This window comes from Ovis canadensis, chromosome 17, assembly GCF_042477335.2.
Source record: "Ovis canadensis isolate MfBH-ARS-UI-01 breed Bighorn chromosome 17, ARS-UI_OviCan_v2, whole genome shotgun sequence".
Classification (NCBI taxonomy): domain Eukaryota; kingdom Metazoa; phylum Chordata; class Mammalia; order Artiodactyla; family Bovidae; genus Ovis; species Ovis canadensis.
In genome coordinates, this window is record NC_091261.1 from 71,884,464 (window position 1) to 71,905,943 (window position 21,480).

Sequence of the window (21,480 nt, forward strand, 5' to 3'; positions counted from 1 at the left end):
GTCCAAAAGTCTGTTCTATACATCTGTGTCTCTTTAACTGTCTCGCATACAGGGTTATCATTACCATCTTTCTAAATTCCATATATATATATGTTAGTATACTGTATTGGTGTTTTTCTTTCTGGCTTACTTCACTCTGTATAATTGGCTTTTAAACCCACGTTAGTACTTCACCCAAGACTAATCACAATTGCAGATAGATTTCTGGTTTCCTTTTCCTCTTTTCAATGTGGATGAAACTGTTTTATAGTCTCCTATGATCCTTGCAGCAGTACATGTATATTGCAAACAGACACAGTCAGAAAAATCCGGAAGCATGTTTAGTCCACCCCTGATGCTAAACCTCAAAGACTACACCTGGGGACCACTTTGGTGTAGTCTTGTGAGATATTCTTCTAGGTTTAGGCACACATACACACAAACATAATTTCTCTCTCTCTCTCTCTTTTTTAATGGCATGAATCTATATGTTTTACTTTTTCCTAAACTTTAGTTCTTTAGGTTGACAGAAAAACTGTGAGCTGTCCGTAGCTGTGCAGCTTTGAACACGAATGTAACCGGGCATGCCTCTCTGTCTTAATTTGTAAAGAGGACTTTCGACCTGAAAAGTATTCACAACATAAAAGTTGACATATGTTTTATTCGATGGGAATTTTTAGCACTTTAAGCCGGGGAGACAGCCTCTCAAGTTACCCTAGAAGACTGCTCCAAGGAGGCGAGGGGAGGAGCCAGGTTGTATAGATGTTTTGCAACATAGGTCAGGTAGTCTGGACATCAAAAGTTCTGGATAAATTAAAGAAAACCAGATATCCCATTGAGGCGAAAAGGGAAAAAAAAAAATACAGGAATGAGCTATTTTCTTTCCCTTTCCGCAGAGCAAAGAAGATAAAGAGAAGAGTGAGCAGGCCTGAGCATTCTTAGTTCAGGCCATATGTTCAGGCCTGTGCTTAGTCGTTCAGTCATGTCCAATTGTGTGCGACCCCACAGACTACAGCCCACCAGGCTCCTCTGTCCATGGGGATTTTCCAGGGAAGAATACTGGAGTGGGGTACCAAGCCTTCCTCCACGGGATCTTCCCCACTCAGGGATCGAACCCAGGTCTCCAGAATTTCAGGAGGATCCTTTACCCACTGAGCCACCGGGAAGCCCCGGTTATCGTCTGTGGGATGAGAGTCAGACCCAGCCGAGCGACAAGCACACCCTTCCTGCTTCCACATCCTGAGCTGCCTCTCCTCAGGGCTCACCTTTCCTCCTGGGTCTCCTCAGGGCTCACCAGCTCACACTGAAGGGCCGCAATTGCTGATGACTGTGACAACCTTGTTTACTCATAGCAGTTCAGTTGAGTTCCGTCGGTCAGTCGTGTCCGACTCTTAGTGACCTCATGGACTCAATACACCAGGTTTCTCTGTCCATCACCAACTCCCAGAGCTTACTCAGACTCAAGTCCATCAAGTTGATGATGCCATCCCACCATCTCATCCTCTGGCATCGCCTTCTCCTCCTGCCCCCAATCTTTCCCAGCATCAGGGTCTTTTGCAACGAGTCAGTTCCTCCCATCAGGTGGCCAAAATATTGGAGTTTCAGCTTCAACATCAGTCCTTCCAATGAATATTCAGGACTGATTTCCTTTCGGATGGACTGGTTTGATCTCCTTGCAGTTCAAGAGACTCTCAAGGGTCTTTTCCAACACCACAGTACAAAAGCATCAATTCTTCCATGCTCAGCTTTCTTTATCGTCCAACTCTCACCTCTGTACATGACTATTGGAAAAACCACAGCTTTGACTAGACGGACTTTCGTTGGCAAAGTAATTTCTCTGCTTTTGAATATGCTGTCTAGGTTGGTCAAAACTTTTCTTCCAAGGAGCAAGTGTCTTTTAATTTCATGTCTGCAGTTACCATCTGCAGTGATTTTGGAGCCCCCCAAAACAAAGGCGCTCACTGTTTCCATTGTTTCCCTACCTATTTGCCATGAAGTGATGGGACCAGATGCCTTGATCTTTGCTTTCTGAATGCTGAATTTTAAGCCAACTTTTTCACTCTCCTCTTTCACTTTCATCAAGTGGCTCTTTAGTTCTTCTTCACTTTCTGCCATGAGGGTGGTATCATCTGCATATCTGAGTTTATCGATATTTCTCCCAGCATTCTTGATTCCAGCTTGTGCTTCCTCCAGCCCACCATTTCTCATGATATAATCTGCATAAAAGTTAAATAAGCAGGCTGACAATATACAGCCTTGACATACATACTCCTTTGCTTATTTGGAACAAGCCTGTTGTTCCATGTCCAGTTCTTAACTGTTGCTTCTTGACCTCCATACAGATTTCTCAGGAGGCAGGTCAGGTGGTCTGGTATTCCCATATCTTTCAGAATTTTCCAGAGTTTGTTGTGATCCACACAGTCAAAGGCTTTGGCATACTCAATAAAGCAGAAGAAGATGTTTTTCTGGAACTCTCTAGCTTTTTCCATGATCCAACAGATGTTGGCAATCTGACCTCTGGTTCCTCTGCCTTTCCTAAATCCAGCTTGAACATCTGGAAGTTCATGGTTCACGTACTGTTGAAGCCTGGCTTGGAGAATTTTGAGCATTACTTTGCTAGCTTGTGAGACGAGTCCAGTTGTGTGGTAGTTTGAACATTCTTTGGCATTGCCATTCTTTTCTGGAATGAAAACAGACCTTTTCCAGTCCTGTGGCCACTGCTGAGTTTTCCAAATTTGTTGGCATATTGAGCTGGCATATCATCTTTTAGGATTTGAAATAGCTCCACTGGAACTCCATCACCTCCACTAGCTTTGTTCGTAGTGATGCTTCCTAGGGCGCACTGGACTTCTCATTCCAGGATGTCTGGCTCTAGGTGAGTGATCACACCATCGTGGTTATCTGGGTCATGAAGATCTTTTTCACATAGTTCTTCTGTGTATTCTTGCCACCTTTTCTTAATTCTTCTGCTTCTGTTAGGTCCAGACCATTTCTGTCCTTTATTGAGCCCATCTTTGCATGAAATGTTCCCTTGCTATCTCTCATTTTCTTGAAGAGATCTCTAGCCTTTCCCATTCTATTGTTTTCCTCTATTTCTTTGCATTGATCACTGAGAAAGGCTTGCTTATCTCTCCTTGCTATTCTTTGGAACTCTGCATTCAGATGCTTCTATCTTTCCTTTTCTCCTTTGCCTTTAGCGTCTCTTTTTTTCTCAGCTATTTCTAAGGCCTCCTCAGACAACCATTCCGCCTTTTTGATATCTTTTTCTTAGGGGTGGTCTTGATTCCTGCCTCCTGTGCAGTGGCATCCATAGTTCTTCAGGCACTCTATCAGATCTAATCCCTTGAATCCATTGGTCACTTCCACTCTATAATCATAGGGATTTGATTTAGGTCATATCTGAATGGTCTAGTGGTTTTCCCTACTTTCTTCAATTTAAGTCTGAATTTGCCAATAAGGAGTTCATGATCTGAGCCACAGTCAGCTCCCAGCCTTGTTTTTGCTGACTGTACAGAGCTTCTCCACCTTTGGCTGCAAAGAAAATAATCAATCTGATTTCGGTATTGACCACCTGGTGATGTCCATGTGTAGAGTCTTCTCTTGCGGTGTTGAAAGAGGGTGTTTGCTATGATCAGTGAGTTCTCCTGGCAAAATTCTGTTAGCCTTTGACCTGCTTCATTTTGTATTCCAAGGCCAAATTTTCCTATTATTCCAGGTATCTCTTGACTTCCTACTTTTGCATTTCATTCCCCTATAATGAAAAGGACATCTTTTTCGGGTGTTAGTTCTTGAAGGTCTCATAGGTCTCTACTGATACGGCAGGAAATATTCCATTTCTTGGGAGAAACTTTTTTATCACTCTGGGAACTATTTCACAGGATAATCTGAAAGAGAAGAAACAAAAGGGGATTTGAAAGGTGTAAAACACTGAACCAAAATTAAGGGCGATTCTGACTTTAGAAATCTTTTGGTAGTTCAGTCACTCAGTCATGTCCGACTCTTTGCAACCCCATGGCCTGCCTCAAACCAGGCCTCCCTGTCCATTGCCAACTCCCGCAGTTTACTCAGATTCAAGTCCATTGAGTCAGTGACGCCATCATCCATCTCATCCTTTGTCGTCCCCTTCTCCTCCTGCCCTCAATCTTTCCCAGAATCAAGCTCTTTTCCAATGAGTCGACTCTTCCCATCAGGTGGCCAAAGTATTGGAGCTTCAGTTTCAGTATCAGTACTTGCAATGAATATTCAGAGTTGATTTCCATTAGTTTGACTGGTTTGATCTCCATGCAGGCGGTCCAAGGGACTCTCAAGAGTCTTCTCTGGCACCACAATTTGAACCAGGCTGGAGAGATCATTAATAAACACTCTTTGCTGTGAGTAAGATAGTGATGGTAATTATTTATAATCATTATGGCAGGTTTTAATTAAAAACTTCCTATGTATCAAATCCCACAAAAGTACACCTCTAAAAAGAAGGAAAAGTGTACCTCTCAGGTCCCCAGCTGCAGAGGATCAATCTATGCTGCCCCATTGATAGAAAAATTAAGTTCACACACTTTGCCATTCAATCAAACGAGTAAGACTGGTTGGGTTCCATAAAGAATGTCCCCAAATTGTGTTAATTTACCGTTTCCTCTTGCCTGCTTGGTTTAGGCATGCCTGCCCCAGGAGAGATACAATGATCTCTGCTCCACTTTTTAGAGACACCTCATTTAGGTAAGGCTCTTGAACTGTGGGAGCCTTGTGCTCAGAAACATGAACAGAGAGAGGAAGAAGCCCTGAGACAGGACAGCTCCCATGGAGCGGGGAGCCCCAAAGGCAGGTAGCACAGCAGACTGCACCCCTGGTGGGGCTGGGGCCCCCGACAAGACGCTGAGCCTCCAGGGAGGCTCAGAGCACTCCACCCTCCCCTCTCCCGCCTTAGTCTCAGTTCTCCCCAGTTTTGTTTCCTCGGCAGGAAGTGGCCCAGAATGGCGGGGGGTGGGACTCAGCTTTGGACAATGAGGCATTTACGACTTGGCTCTTTCAGATATCATACGAGCATGTCCATCATCCCTTACACACTCTCTTCTCTGTTGCTGAGTCTCATGAATTTGTGGTTGAACCAGCAGTTCTGAAGTGCACCACCCTCGAGCTTTGCGTCACCTGCTTCTGCCAGCTATGATCAAATCATCAGAGTTCAGCTGACAAACACTTATCCAAAAAAGTTTTGAAAGGAAATGCTTTATTGTTTCTTGTGGTCATACAGGGATATAGATTTACAGCAACATACAATAAAACCACAAACTTCAGAGAATTATAAAGCTCACTCATCATACTATAATCCACATACTCACTGAAAACATTGAGGTCTTCATGAAACCAACATTACAAATGAAAGTAAAGAAAGTACAATAGTATGAAAATGGATACCTAGGAATAATATGTGTAAAATGTATGTACTAGCAATACAAAATATATGCACTAGCAATGCAGGGAAAAACTATACAATGTAGTTACAGAGTAATTAAAGAAGACAATTAATGGAAAGAAGTTCCATGTTTGTAGACTGGAATTCTCAATATTACATGGATGTCATTTTCCCTGAACTAATTTATGGAATTCTAATCAAATGCCTCCCTGTCTTTAGGGTGAAAATTCACCAACTGAGTATAATATTATCATAGAAATAGACAGAGCCAACAGAAGACATTAGTTTGGGTAGAACACAGTTTTCTACAAGACACTGAGAATATCAGGATATCACAATTAGTCAAGGTAGTATTAACTCAAAGACACAAAAACTGACCCATGGACCATCACAGGCTCACACACAGAGGACTCCGCATATATGTCTGAGGTGGTTCTGCAGAACAGTGGGAAGGATGGTCCCTTCAGCAAGTGCTGCTGGAATTCTTGGCATCCACATAGAAGAACTGGTGCGGGACCCCCAACTCACACCCGTTTGTCTGTGATTTGATATGACGTTCATAAAGTCATTGCCAAATCCATGTCATGAAGTTTCCTCTCTGTTTTCTTCGAGGAGTTTTACAGTTTCAAGTTTTATGTTCAGGTCTTTATCTATCCTGAGTTGATACTTGTGCATGCTGGAAGAAAAGGTGTGATTTTATCCTTTTGCATGTGGATATCCAATGTTCCCAGCTTGATTTATAGAAGAGACTGTCCTTTCTTCATTGTATATTCTTGACAACCTTGCCAAAGAGTAGTTGACTGTGTAAGCAAAGCACTGACAATAAAGCAAAAATAGACAACAGGGAACTAATCCAACTAAGAAGCTTCTGCCCAGCAAATGAAAAAAAAAAAGAAACCCAGTGAAGTGAAAAAGTAACTGATGGAAAAGAATAGATACATGTATAGCTGAATCACTTAGCTGTGCAGTCAAAGCAACACGCAATGCAAATGAACTATAATTAAAAATGAAAAAAAAAGTATGAAATGAAAGGGAGAAAAGGTAATGGAAAGAGAGAAAATGACTGCAAACCACAAATCTGATAAGGGGTAAAGTAGCAAAATAATGAGGGCCTTGGACAACTCAATGGCTAAAGGATGAATATCCTAATTATACAATGGGCTAAAGATTGAATTTTTATTTCTCTAAAGAAGCTTTACAAATGGCCAACACCTATATGAAAAGATGTGCATCGTTATTCTTTTGGCCACACTGTGTAGCTTGCCTGATCTTGGTTGCCCAACCAGGGATTGAACTCTGACCCCGACAGTGAGAGCGCCCAGTCCTAACCACTGGACCCCCAGGGAATTCCCATACTCAATATTATGAATCATCTGGGAAATGGAAATCAAAATCATAAGACATCACTTTTACCTGTTAGCATAGCTGTTACATGTGTTAGAGGACACTCGTGTTGGTGAGCATGTGGAGGGCCTGGACCACTCTTGCTGAGAACGCACTTTGGTGCCACCACTATGGAAACAGTAGGAGAGTTCCCCAAGAATTACCAATAGTTCTGCCATACGATCCATGTGGCTCTTCAGCTGAGCAGCTATTTCCCAATTCAGTTAATCTGCTAGTGACTGTGGCTTTATGTATAATTCTGAAACACCCTCAGAAAACAATACAAGTGGACCACCCACATGGTAATTATATGTGATTCCAAGGTGTCCTCTCTGCATGAAGAGATACCTGTGCTAAAGATAACACAGTGGTAACAAAACCCCATCTGGGGTAAAATCCCATTTTCAGAAAGACTCAACATAGACATGGAAATTGAGACAGAAAAGAAAAGGTCCCAAATTTTCAAGACACTTTGGGATTCTTCCTCTTTAAAAAAAAAAACAAAAAACATTTCTCACTCTCATGCTTAAATCAATGACCAAGTATGGTCCTCCCAGGTCCCTAGAAACAGGAGACACAGTCTGTCATCTTGTGTCCAGGCCACACGGGAACCCCCAGGGTCTTCCATGAGGCAGATCGACTTAGGTGAAAACAAGGCCAAGACCCTGATGGTCATTTCTCTGGGAAAGGCAGGCGAGGCAGGGAAAGCAGTCTTGGGAGGGCAATATGAATAATGTAAGAGGGCTGTGGAGAGGAAGGGGTTTCCTGAGTCACCTGGTACCTGGTCCCAACATGAGTGGGGCAGGGTGGCTTGTGGCTCAGATTGGCTCTGAGTCTGGGCAGTGGAGCAGAGAGGAAATGCTCGACAGGTTTGCATGGGAAAGGCCAACAGGTGAGCTGCTGGCTGTGTCTAGGAACCAGCCAACCCTGGGAGGGCAGTCTCTCCAGGATCAGCAGGACCCAGATGTCAAAGCATCTGAGAACACAAATGTAGAAAGGATGAACACAGAAGCCCCGGGCAAGGAGCAGGATGAGGGCTGCGATGGGGTGGGGAGAGGGTGAGATGGTGGCTTCGTCTAGGAGCCACCTCGGAGGCAGTGACGTTGACTGAGAAGAGGTGACGGCTGAGGACGACCAGGATGGTACCTCGGGTCATCAGCACAGCCAGCATTTGCTGAAGAGCCCACACCTACCTTGAGGGTGGTGGCAGAGGTGCTTGTGTGGGTCTGGGTCACTCTAAGGAGCAGATGCCAGTGTGAGATTAAATGTGGGAGATTGTTTGGGGAAACAGCCAGGTGAGAGACAATGACCAGGGATCTTATAGAAGCTGCGCAAGCTGACAACCCTGATCTAATCTGACTCTGGGTGAAGGCAAGAAGGAAGGACGGTTGGCTCTGCAGTCAAGACAGAGTCCAGCAAGTCCGTGGAGAGTCCTCTCGCCCATGTCCCATGTCGGAGCTTCCCCTGACTCTCAGGAATGGGGCTGCCTGAGTGTCTCTGGCACCCGTGGTTATTGTCTGGGAGCTGCAGGTAGGCAGCGTGGCTTTGGTGTCAACGTGGAGATGGATCACGGAGGGCAGTAGCTGGCATGCTCAGCCGAGTATGTTCCCTCCACTGAGGCTCTGCTAGATTCCTTGTAATGGTCCCCAAATGGGAAACAGAAAAATTCAATGTATGAGACACATTGGGAGGAGCAACAAAGAGCCGGAGCTTCACAGCAAGAAGGACCAGGGTTCAACTTCACACCCTCGTCTCTCACTCACCAGGGGACTCTGAGTGACTGGCCATGTCTCAAAGTATTACTATGAGAATCAGAGTAAAACCCATCTCATGGGGATGCCGGAGGCCTCAAAGGAGGGACAGCAATATGGAGAAGCCAAAGGCTGTCTTCCAGCCACTTAGGTGTCCAGTGACTCAGGTAACTGTAAGAACATCTTGATCTTTTGTGTGTCCTGATGGGAGTTTTTCTGGAATGGACTTTTGTCAATGACACGTTGGTTTGGGTACCAAGGCAGGGTGACAATGTAAGTTGGTAAGCCTGCTGTCTAACCAAAGGATTCATTCTGGGGCAGAGACTGGTGTAATTCTACATTTTCTAGTAACCACAGTGAAAGAATACAAAGACCGAGATGAAATTCCATTTGACGAAGTAGCATTTCTAGAAGTTGTTCTCTCAACACGCCATCAGTATCAGGTCACATGAAGAAATCGGGCGTTCTCACCGGCACGTTCCAGGTGCTCACTGGCGTTCCATCCATGTTCTTACAGCACGAATACTTGAGCCAGATTGTAACCTCCTGTGCCAGCAGCTGCCACCTCTGTGGATCTCCACCAGCCACATTTCCAGTTGGGTCAGCTGGGTCCAGAATCACAGGCCTGGAAACAACAGTCAGAGAGGACAGGTGAGTACATGGGCTGTGTCCGGGTTGTTCAGAGCTCCCAGGAAGGCAAAATACCAGCCTGGGTAGACTGTTTCTGGGGGCAGCTGGAGGGCTCCATGGACACCTCTCCCTGGCTTGTGACCTGGGTGCCCTGCCCTACAGTGGGCACTGAACACGAGGTGAAGGAGGCTTGCATTTGGGCCTTGGGAGACCTGGTTTCAATCTCACCTCTGCTCTTGAGTAGTGCTGTCTCTTTAGGCAGGTCACCTGATTCTCTAGTCCTCAGTATCCTCATGTGTGAAATGGACAGATTTGAAAATCCCTACCTCAAAGGATGTTGTATGAGGATCTGGAGAAGCACTTGACAAGCTCCCAACAGTAACTGAAACATAAGAAGGGGTCTATACATGCCAGGTTTAATAACCAAGATTCCACTATTCTATCAGAGTGGTTTTGTCTTATAGCAAGCTGTTTCTTCCTTGAAGCAGTTTTTAATATTGCTATAGCTATTGCTGGCTCCCCTGGTGGCTCAGAGGTAAAGCATCTGCCTGCAATGCAGGAGACATGGGCTCAATCCCTGGGTCAGGAAGATCCCCTGGAGAAGGAAATGGCAACCTGCTCCAGTATTCTTGCCTGGAGAATCCCATGGACAGAGGAGCCTGGTGGGCTACAGTTCACATTATCCCAAAGAGTCGGACACGACTGAGCGACTTCACATTCACTTTCACTTTTCATAGCTACTGCAATTTGAGTCCAATTTTAGCTGTTTCACTCACTTTCTGTAAAGTTTGCACAAGCTCTTCTTTTTCCATACCTCTGTGATCTGTGGTTAGCACAGTGCCTGCCTCACAGGGTTGCAGGTTACTATTTCAATCAGACGGTAGGAGTAAAGTGCCCAGCATAGTGACTAAGAATAGATGACGATCAATAATTGTGGAAACCTCCCTCTTCCTACATTTCCAGGGTGCCACCGCTGTAATCAGAGCTGCATTTATGTGGCGATCTAAGCCATATGCGGATAGAGTACCTGGGTTTTGCAAGTTGTCTCCTCAGGTATTGGCTAATCGTAGGGTTTTCCAAGTCATAATACTTTTTCCAGTAGATGCAGAGGTCCTGATGCTTCAGGATTAACGCCAAAACAGTCCGAAATCCCTGAGCTGTGCTGAATTCTGGTTTGGAGCTTCCTTGTTCCCAGGCATAGATGGTCAGCAGCTCCAGAGCATACTGTGGGGGCAGCTTATGCTCATACTTCATCTTACACTGAGGAGAGGGAACAAATTAGAAACATGAGTTTGTTCAGCTTTTGTGTGGAGAAGAGGTAATGCCTATCCTTAAGCTATTTCAGAAAAGTGAGGATGAGGAGGTGATTCCAAACTCATTTTACACAAAAAGCAGAAAACTGCAACACAAAAAAGAAAACAGCAGGCCTGATGATCATAGATGGGAAAATCCTCTACAAGATATTAGCAAAGCAAATTCACCAACATATTACAAGGTCACACAGCATGATCAAGTTGGATATAGTCCAGTGAGGCGAGGAGGTCAGAATCCACAAATCAATCAAAGAGATACATTTCTATTAACAAAATAAAGGATAAAAAACTTATGATTATTTTCCCATATACAGAAAAAAATTGAGAAAATTCAACAACCACTGTCATACAAACTCTTAACAAGGTGGGTATGGAGAGAACATAACTCGATAAAGGCCGCATATGACCAGCCTACAGCTGACATCACCCTCAGTGGTGAAGGCTGAAAGCTTTTTCTTTAAAATCAAGAACAAGACACATATGCCCACTCTCCTCACACTTATTCAACATAGTATTGGAAGTCCATCCATGGCAATCAGGCAAGAAAAGAAACAATATCCATGCAAATTAGAAAGGAAGTTTAACTATTGCTATTTGCAGATGACATGGCACTATACATAGAAAACTCTAGGCACCTCCAGAAAACTATTAGAAATAAAAACTGAATTTAGGAAGATTGCAGGTAATAATACATAGAAATATGTTGTGTTTCTATATATGAGTAACAAACTATCACAATGAGAAAGTTATTTATTATTTTAATCTCAGCTATATTTATTTACTTTACAATATTGTGTTGGTTTTGCCATAAATTGACATGAATCAGCCATGGGTGTACATGTGTTCCCCATGCTGAACCCCCCGCCCCCCTCCCTCCCCATCCCATCCCTCTGGGTCATCCCAGTGCACCAGCCCCGGGCACCCTGTCTCATGCATCGAACCTGGACTGGCGATTCATTTCACATGTGATAATTTACAGGTTTCAATGCCATTTTCCCAAATCATCCCAGCCTCGCCCTCTCCCACAGAGCCCAAAAGGCTGTTCCAACATCTGTGTCTCTTTTGCTGTCTCGCATACACGGTTGTCGTTACCATCTTTCTAAATTCCATATATATGCGTTAGTATAGTGTACTGGTGGTTTTTGTTCTGGCTTACTTCGCTCTGTATAATAGGCTCCAGTTTCATCCACCTCATTAGAGAAATTTAAAAGCCATCCCATTTACAATTACATTAAAAAATTTTTTTAACTAGGAATACATTCAACCACACTGAAAGACCTATACCTGACTTTGATGAGAGCAACTGAAGATGACAAAATAAATGGAAAGAGGTACCACGCTCATGGACTTGAGGGGTTAATATTCTTCAAACATGCATCCTACCTGAAGCATCTGTGTGCATGGCCTCAGGGTATGTGATTTAGTGTTGCTGCGCCATGCCACTCTTTTCAAGGGAGAAAATGGGAAGGACAAGAGGTTAATTCATTTGCCCAGATTCAGACAGCTAGGAAGTGAGCAAAGGGGAGTTGGGGCGGGGGTGGGGGGGAACTGATTAATTCATTGAATAATTGCTTACTGAGAACCTATTATATTCCAGGCACTGTTCTAGGTTCTAGGGCAGCAGCAGTGAATAAAACATGCAGTGTCATATTATATATTTACACAATGCATACAAATAAACAAATGCCTACTTTTATGTACATTCTCAGAGGGAAGACAGATGATAAACAAACAAATAAGCTCATGCAAAGGCCCTGAGGCTGAAGTAGAGTTTCCTTCTTGGTGGACCAATGCAGAGGAGAGACCAGCCTGGGAGCAGGGGCGAGGGGGTAGTTGATGATGATATTTAACACAGGACCAAGGCGTTTCTGGATTGGTGGGGTGTGTGTGTGTGTTTATGAAAAAGATAAGAAAGGCCCATGGTTTGGAACAACTCACAGCATGGACCTGTCATATGCTGATATGGGAGAACCGGGAAGAGGAAGATACCTGAGCCCACTGGCAATGTCCCAGACCCCACCCTTCTTCCCCATGTTTTTTCCCCGTCTGACCAGTGTCTACTCCTCCACGTTCCTCCTCTCATCTCTCCCTCCTGGCTCGCTTTCCCTCCTCTCTGTCCGTCTCTGTCCGTCTCCCTCCTGCCTCCCGCATCCTTTCTGATTCCTCCCCTCCTCCCTCCTCTCCTCTTTCTTCTCCTCCCCACACCTCTCCCTGCTCCTTCCCTCCCTCCTCTCACCCCTCCCTCCTCTCCCGGCCTCACTCTCTCCCTTCGCCTCCTCCTCCTCCTCGGCTCTCTGCCCAGATGGGACCGGCCATACCAGTTGGTACCAGTGCTTCACCAGGCGGATGAGGCTCTTCAGCTTGGCCGGACGCTCCTTCAGGAAGGCTCTCTGCAGCTCCGTGAAGCAAGGGGAGAACTCGCCCTCTCTCCTCAGTTTCTCACACTCTTGGATGACCTGGACGTAGATTTCAGGGTCAGGTCTGTAATCTTTGGTCAACTGACCTGTTGGGAATGAATTCAAGTTTAAATGTCAGCTCGTTTCTGAGTTTCTTTCTGTCGCCCTGGGGACACAGACTCACTGGCCATGGGGGGCAGTGGGGAGGTCAGCAGTCCAGAGCCAGGAGGCCTGAGGTCCATCCCAGTCCTCCCTTCTCCCGCCTCTACCACCATCACCCATCGTCTCTCACCTGGACTCAGCAGAGGTGGTGGCACCCTCCTCCCTGGATCCTCCACAGCCCATATAGAGCCCTTTACACCTGAGCCTTCCACTTCTTGCATCCCAGGAACTCTGGATAAAATCCCAAGTCCTCACAGTGGCCCACGCGGATGGTGAGACCTGTCTCCTCCTTCGTCTTCCCTCCTGCCTCAATCCCTTTGCCGCTGACTCCCCTGGTTGCTTCACTTCTCCCAATATGCCACCTTCATTCCTGTCTGTGCACTTGCTGTTTCCTCCTCTGGACCCCCAAATCTTTGAGTGCTTGGCCTCTTCTCACCCCTCAGGCCTCAGGTCAGAGGTCACCTCCTTTGTCACCCTGTCTCCAAAGTCCTCTGATTCCCCATTGCTCTCTTGGGTCACCCTATTTCATTTGTGTCACAGCGAGTTATCATCTCATTCCTGGTGTTCACATGGTCAGGCTACAGGAGAGAGGCTCTCTGTCTGTCTCATTTAGGCCATGGAAAAGGCCTTGCGCCTCCAAGTCTGGGCTCCTGCTCAGTTGCTAAGTCCAGTCCGACTCACTGCGACCCTCTGGGCTGTAGTCTGCCAGGCTCCTCTGTCCATGGGATTTCCCAGGCAGGAATACTGGAGTGGCTTGCCATTTCCTTCTCCAGGGGATCCTCCTGGATCGAACCTACATCTTCTGCTTCCCAGCTGCATTCTTAACCACTGAGCCGCCAGGGAAGCCCCGCATCTAAGGTTCACAGTGGAAACTGAGCCTCAAAGAATGAATTGCTTCCTGTCCCAGTGCTCCTGCACATCATCTCAAGATTCCCACCCTCAGTAAAAGTTTGAATGGTTGCCTCACATTTTGCATAGAAAATGAAATTAACAAATTGAGGTTATCCTAGACCTAGTTTTTAGAAAGAGATCACACAGTTGGCCAAAAGTCAAACTAGTAAGCCTGGCAGGTATTCTATACAAATATCTTGATCCCCCCAATTGCACCAATTTGTTGTTTAACTCAGCCACTTCAGTGGCTGAGTGTGACCCTGGGCATTCTTGTCCCAGGAAAGACGCTGGGGTCTCCTCCCACTTGAAGGGATACCTTGGTTATAAAGAGTCTCAAAGTGAGAGACATTTCTGCTCAGAGACAAGGAAAGAGAGCGGAAGAAGCCCTGACATAGGACAAAGACTGTAAGAACTTGTGGCTGGGAGCACTCACCCAGGGCATCAAAGGCGGGCAGGACATCAAACTCCACCGCCTGGTTGAGCTTGGGGGACCTCAGCACAAAGCTGAGAGCACGGGGATTCTGCTGTTTCTGGACCTCAAACTCCACTTCAAATCTTTCCTCTCTTTGACAGGCTTCCAGCTGTATTCTGATTTCTTCAATGAATTGTCCTCGGCGCTGAAGCTGTTCCCGAAAACTTGTCAGATTGGTGAGGAAGACGACGAGGTCAGCATCTGATCGTCCCCTGAGGGTCGTGCCTTTGCCTGAGGAGCCGCCCTAAAAAGGTGATAAGAGTGAGTATTGACACATTTCACTGAGAAGAGCCTCCCTAAATGAAATGCTGGGAGCAATCACTAACATTTTGAGTGCTAGCCACTGCTCTGAAGGCATTAGTGGATGTAACTCCTAGAATGCTCACAAGAACTCTGGGATCTAGCCACTGTTATTGTCTGTTGTCATCTTCTGGATGGGGAAACAGATGCTGAGAGAGATCATGTTATCAGTCAAGTCACACAGCTAGTGGGTGACAGAGATGCAGTTCACACCCATTCCCCCCCCCCTGGATCCATGATCTTTACTCCCTGTTGTTTTATGATCTGACATGATTAACACTTAAAGCGGCCCATTCCTTAGTTTATTTGACCTGCAAGCCCGTGAGGTCCTGAAAATTCTGGATAAGGAAACGGAGGCACAGAGGTTTAGGTGACTTGCCCAAGATTTCACAGCCAACAGGTGCTATCCGCTTTCAAAACGTATACACTTAACCAGCTCGTGACTCTGCAGAACTGGTGAAACCTTAGCCTGTCAAAGACTAGTAAGGATTGTTGATACAGATTGATTTCAGTTTGCCTATTTTAATGCCATAAGACTCTCAAAGTGTGAGCATTTTCTGCTCAGGGAACTGAAGAGAGACCAGAATAAGCCCCAACTTAAGACAAAGGCTGAAATGCCTTATGACTGGGAGCACTTACCCAGGGCATCAGAGGCAGGCAGGACATCAAACTCTGCCTACAGGTAGAGTTGGGGGGAACTGAGCCCACAGTTGAGAGCAGGAGCATTTTCTACCTGCTGATTCTGGACCTCTTGTGAGATTTCTTTCCTGGTCAACACACACACATTCACACACACTCACATAGTTTCTTTATCTTTCTCTTTCTTTTAATGGTTACCTAGTGGATGTTTCAGAGGTGATTTATACACTTCATCAGGGCATTTGTTAAGTTTGATGCATGAGGCAGGGCACCCAAAGCTGGGGCTCTGGGACAACCCAGAGGGATGGAGTGGGGAGGGAGTGGGAGGGGCTTCAGGTTGGTGGGGACACATGGACACCTGTGGCTGATTCATGCTGATGTACGGCAAAAGCTATCGCAATATTGTAATCATCCTCCGATTAAAACAAATAAATTAATTTTAAAAATTTACAGATGGATGCCCTCACCCCAGAAGCTATTTTCACAAGTGTGGATATAGTTTTGGCAGGGATAAATCAGAAACCACCTGCCCTAGAGACCTCAACCTCTTGCTCTCTGTTTCTGTGGAAAGGCTTGCTCACCAGCCCCGCTTCTCCCCAGTGAGGCAGTTCTGGACTCACCTTCACAACTTTGGACACCCGAATGGGGCGAGGGGCAAATCGGAAACACCTCTCCTTCAGGAAAGTGCAGATGGTGTCGATGGCTTGGTTGACCTGCGTGCGGAACTCCGTGTTTGACAGGAGGTTGTCTTCGATGAACTTGTCTAGAGAGCTGGCCGGAGTATTTCTGAGCTCCATCATGACACTGGGGACTGGAGAGCCAGAGGCGGAGGAGCTGCTGCCTGAAGCTGTGAGCTTCTGTCTCCTCTGCTGCCTGCGTCTAGGGGGCTGTCAAGTTTCATTTCACTGGCAGGGAGGAGCTATGCTGCTGCTGGTTTCAGTTCCTTGAAAGGGAGGAGTTTTGTCCTGAATCTTTGTTTCTAGTTTTTCTCTCTGCAAATGAAACGCTCCTGCGATCCCACAAACTGTCAGGTCTCTCAGCTTTTTCCTCCAGAATCCCAGAATTACTCCCTGCCTTTAGCAGGCAGACTAGCATGTCTGGTCTGTCTTCAGACTGTACTCTGAAAAGCTGCTTTTATTTATTTATTTTTATTTTATTTATTATTATTATTTTCATTTTACTTTACAATACTGTATGGTTTTGCCATACATATTTTTGAATCCGCCACGGGTGTACATGAGTTCCCAAACCTGAATCCCCCTCCCACCTCTCTCCCCATATCATCTCTCTGGGTCATCCCAGTGCACCAGCCCCAAGCATCCTGTATCCTGTATCGAACCTAGACTGGTGATTTGTTTCTTACATGATAGTATACATGTTTCAGTGCCATTCTCCCAAATCATCCCACCCTCTCCCTCTCCCACAGAGTCCAAAAGTCTGTTCTATACATCTGTGTCTCTTTAACTGTCTCGCGTACAGGGTTATCATTACCATCTTTCTAAATTCCATATATATATGTTAGTATACTGTATTGGTGTTTTTCTTTCTGGCTTATTTTACTCTGTATAATCGGCTTTTAAACCCATGTTAGTACTTCACCCAAGACTAATCACAATTACAGATAGATTTATGGTTTCCCTTTCCTCTTTTCATTGTGGATGAAATTGTTTTATAGTCTCCTATGATCCTTGCAGCAGTACATGTATATTGCAAACAGAAACAGTCAGAAAAATCCGGAAGCATTGTTTAGTCCACCTCTGATCCTAAACCGCAAAGACTACAACCATAACTACTTTGGTGTAGTCTTACGAGGTATTTTTCTAGGTTTACGCACACATACACACAAACGTAATTTCTATCTCTCTCTCTCTTTTTTAATGGCATGAATCTATATGTTTTACTTTTTCATAAACTTTAGTTCTTTAGGTTGACAGAAAAATTGTGAGCTGTACCTAGCTATGCAGCTTTGAACACGAATATAACCGGGCATGCCTCTCTCTCGTAATTTGTAAAGAGGACTTTCGACCTGAAAAGTATTCACAACATAAAAGTTGACATATGTTTCATTTGATGGGAATTTTTAGCACTTTAAGCCGAGGAGACAGCCTCTCAAGTGACCCTGAGAAGACTGCTCCAAGGAGGCGAGGGGAGGAGCCAGGTTGTATAGAAGTTTCGCAACATAGGTCAGGTAGTCTGGACATCAAATGTTTTTGAATAAATTAAAGAAAACCAGATATCCCATTGAGGTGAAAAGGGAAAAAAAAAAAACATACAGGAATGAGCCTTTTTCTTTCCCTTTCCGGAGAACAAAGAAGATAAAGAGAAGAGTGAGAGGCCTGAACATTCTTAGTTTTTTCACTTTGTCAGTTCAGTGCAGCACGCCAGGCCTCCCTATCCATCACCAACTCCTGGAGCTTGCTCAAACTCATGTCCATCGAATCGGTGATGCCGTCCAACCATCTCATCCTCTGTCGTCCCCTTCTCCTCCTGCCTTCAATCTTTCCCAGCACCAGGGTCTTTTTTTTCAACTGTAACTGCTCCTGACTGCGCATGTCTGTAAATCTGCTTTTCTGCCTCCTCACTCTGCAGGAGCTCCAGCTCACCCCCATTTTCCTTTCTGTGCGGGTGCTCGAGAGTGCTTAGTCAGTGCCAATTCTTTGAGGCCTGGTGGGCTAAATACATCCTGTATCTGGTGTTTACGCTTGCAACACTCTTCCCCTTAAAGTTCTTCTTTTTATATATCGGAAAGACAGCCACAGAGCTGCCAAACTGCCAGACTCAATTACTGGATTACTGATGCCAGCCTGTGACTGTGTTTGAAATAGTGCAAAGGGAACACGTCAAGATCCTAACACCTTTGTTCCTCATCATTGATTCCTGAACTGGAAGCCCTCATCTTATAAAAGTCCCTGGACCCCTCAAGGTGGGGGGCGCAGTTTTTAAGGCTTGAGTTTATGGAGCTCCCCTCTCTGCCAGCTGAGAATTAAAGATACCTTTCTGTTTCCTCCAAACTCTGTCTCTCTATTTTTTATTTGGCTTTGCAGGGCTGAGAAAGCCAAGATTTTGGCCAGCAACAATCTCAAGTTTAGGCATAGAGTGCTTTTTTCTGTATGGGAAGATGTCAGAGTCGGCGCTCACTGAAATCATTCCTTTGATACGCGCCTCCGCTATCTGGGGCTAATGTTAGGAAGATCCCCTGGAGAAGGGCATGGCTACGGGCTCCTGCGTTCTTGCCTGGAGGATCCCATGGACAGAGAAGCCTGGCGGCTACAGTCTGTGCTGTGCTTAGCTGTTCAGTCATGTCCAATTCTGTGTGACCCCACAGACTACAGCCCACCAGGCTCCTCTGTCCATGGGGATTTTCCAGGGAAGAATACTGGAGTGGGGTACCAAGCCCTCCTCCACGGGATCTTCCCCACTCAGGGATCGAAGCCAGGTCTCCAGAATCTCAGGTGGATTCTAACCAACTGAGCCACCGGGAAGCCCCGGTTATCGTCTGTGGGATGAGAGTCAGACCCAGCCGAGCGACAAGCACACCCTTCCTGCTTCCGCATGCTGAGCCGCCTCTCCTCAGGGCTCACCTTTCCTCCTGGGTCTCCTCAGGGCTCACCTTTCCTCCTGGCTCTCCTCAGGGCTCACCTTTCCTCCTGGCTCTCCTCAGGGCTCACCTTTCCTCCTGGCTCTCCTCAGGGCTCACCTTTCCTCCTGGGTCTCCTCAGGGCTCACCTTTCCTCCTGGGTCTCCTCAGGGCTCACCTTTCCTCCTGGGTCTCCTCAGGGCTCACCAGCTCACACTGAAGGGCGCAATTGCTGATGACTGTGACAACCTTGTTTACTGATAGCAGTTCAGTTGAGTTCCGTCGGTCAGTCGTGTCCGACTCTTAGTGACCTCATGGACTCAATACACCAGGCTTCCCTGTCCATCACCAACTCCCAGAGCTTACTCAGACTCAAGTCCATCGAGTTGATGATGCCATCCAACCATCTCATCCTCTGGCATTGCCTTCTCCTCCTGCCTCCAATCTTTCCCAGAATCAGGGTCTTTTGCAATGAGTCAGTTCTTCGCCTCAGGTGGCCAAAATATTGGAGTTTCAGCTTCAACATCAGTCCTTCCAATGAATATTCAGGACTGATTTCCTTTCGGACGGACTGGTTGGATCTCCTTGCAGTTCAAGAGACTCTCAAGGGTCTTTTCCAACACCACAGTACAAAAGCATCAATTCTTCCATGCTCAGCTTTCTTTATCGTCCAACTCTCACCTCTGTACATGACTATTGGAAAAACCATAGCTTTGACTAGCCGGACTTTTGTTGGCAAAGTAATGTCTCTGCTTTTGAATATGCTGTCTAGGTTGGTCAAAACTTTTCTTCCAAGGAGCAAGTGTCTTTTAATTTCATGTCTGCAGTCACCATCTGCAGTGATTTTGGAGCCCCCCAAAACAAAGTCGCTCACTGTATCCACTGTTTCCCTACCTATTTGACATAAAGTGATGGGACCAGGTGCCATGATGTTCATTTTCTGAATGTTGAATTTTAAGCCAACTCTTTCACTCTCCTCTTTCACTTTCATCAAGTGGCTCTTTAGTTCTTCTTCACTTTCTGCCATGAGGGTGGTATCATCTGCATATCTGAGTTTATCAATATTTCTCCCAGCGATCTCAATTCCAGCTTGTGCTTCCTCCAGCCCACCATTTCTCATGATGTAATCTGCATAGAAGTTAAATAAGCAGGCTGACAATATACAGCCTTGATGTACCCTTTGCTTATTTGGAACAAGCCTGTTGTTCCATGTCCAGTTCTTAACTGTTGCTTCTTGACCTCCATACAGATTTCTCAGGAGGCAGGTCAGGTGGTCTGGTATTCCCATATCTTTCAGAATTTTCCAGAGTTTGTTGTGATCCACACAGTCAAAGGCTTTGGCATAGTCAATAAAGCAGAAGAAGATGTTTTTCTGGAACTCTATAGCTTTTTCCATGATCCAACAGATGTTGGCAATCTGACCTCGGGTTCCTCTGCCTTTTCTAAATCCAGCTTGAACATCTGGAAGTTCATGGTTCACATACTGTTGAAGCCTGGCTTGGAGAATTTTGAGCATTACTTTGCTAGCATGTGAGACGAGTCCAGTTGTGTGGTAGTTTGTACATTCTTTGGCATTGCCTTTCTTTGGGACTGGAATGAAACCAGACCTTTTCCAGTCCTGTGGCCACTGCTGAGCTTTCCATTTGCTGGCATATTGAGCTGGCATATCATCTTTTAGGATTTGAAATAGCTCCACTGGAACTCCATCACCTCCACTAGCTTTGTTCGTAGTGATGCTTCCTAGGGCGCACTTGACTTCTCATTCCAGGATGTCTGGCTCTAGGTGAGTGATCACACCATCGTGGTTATCTGGGTCATGAAGATCTTTTTCACATAGTTGTTCTGTGTATTCTTGTCACCTCTTCTTAGTATCTTCCTCTTCTGTTAGGTCCAGACCATTTCTGTCCTTTATCGAGCCCATCTTTGCATGAAATGTTCCCTTGCTATCTCTCATTTTCTTGACGAGATCTCTAGCCTTTCCCATTCTATTGTTTTCCTCTATTTCTTTGCATTGATCTCTGAGAAAGGCTTGCTTATCTCTCCTTGCTATTCTTTGGAACTCTGCATTCAGATGCTTCTATCTTTCCTTTTCTCCTTTGCCTTTAGCGTCTCTTTTTTTCTCAGCTATTTCTAAGGCCTCCTCAGACAACCATTCCGCCTTTTTGATATCTTTTTCTTAGGGGTGGTCTTGATTCCTGCCTCCTGTGCAGTGGCATCCATAGTTCTTCAGGCACTCTATCAGATCTAATCCCTTGAATCCATTGGTCACTTCCACTCTATAATCATAGGGATTTGATTTAGGTCATAACTGAATGGTCTAGTGGTTTTCCCTACTTTCTTCAATTTAAGTCTGAATTTGCCAATAAGGAGTTCATGATCTGAGCCACAGTCAGCTCCCAGCCTTGTTTTTGCTGACTGTACAGAGCTTCTCCACCTTTGGCTGCAAAGAAAATAATCAATCTGATTTCGGTATTGACCACCTGGTGATGTCCATGTATAGAGTCTTCTCTTGTGGTGTTGGAGAGGGTATTTGCTATGATCAGTGAGTTCTCCTGGCAAAATTCTGTTAGCCTTTGTCCT

The 21,480-nt window shown here is 45.5% G+C and overlaps 1 protein-coding gene and 1 long non-coding RNA gene across 10 annotated transcripts; one reads left to right on the forward strand and one right to left on the reverse strand.

Annotated features, from left to right (window-relative positions):
* Positions 1 to 624: 624 nt before the first annotated feature.
* Positions 625 to 16,302, reverse strand: LOC138422721 (2'-5'-oligoadenylate synthase 1-like). Of its 9 annotated transcripts, none has more exons than XM_069558118.1 (7): positions 15,944 to 16,302; positions 14,346 to 14,628; positions 12,782 to 12,966; positions 10,178 to 10,410; positions 8,992 to 9,145; positions 6,800 to 6,898; positions 5,184 to 6,062 (listed from the first exon to the last, which is right to left on the reverse strand). In XM_069558118.1, exons 1-6 carry the CDS (start codon positions 16,121 to 16,123, stop codon positions 6,824 to 6,826), a joined length of 1,110 nt encoding a protein of 369 aa, XP_069414219.1. In that variant the 5' UTR covers positions 16,124 to 16,302; the 3' UTR covers positions 5,184 to 6,062; positions 6,800 to 6,823. The 9 variants fall into 9 exon arrangements, with proteins under 9 accessions (XP_069414223.1, XP_069414219.1, XP_069414218.1 ...); XM_069558117.1 differs by having other exon boundaries at positions 5,184 to 6,167; XM_069558116.1 differs by having other exon boundaries at positions 5,184 to 6,202.
* Positions 12,766 to 16,347, forward strand: LOC138422725 (uncharacterized). The gene is made up of 3 exons (XR_011249994.1): positions 12,766 to 12,942; positions 14,486 to 14,645; positions 15,777 to 16,347. It is a non-coding gene; the product is annotated as an uncharacterized lncRNA (long non-coding RNA).
* The last annotated feature ends 5,133 nt before the right edge of the window (positions 16,348 to 21,480 follow it).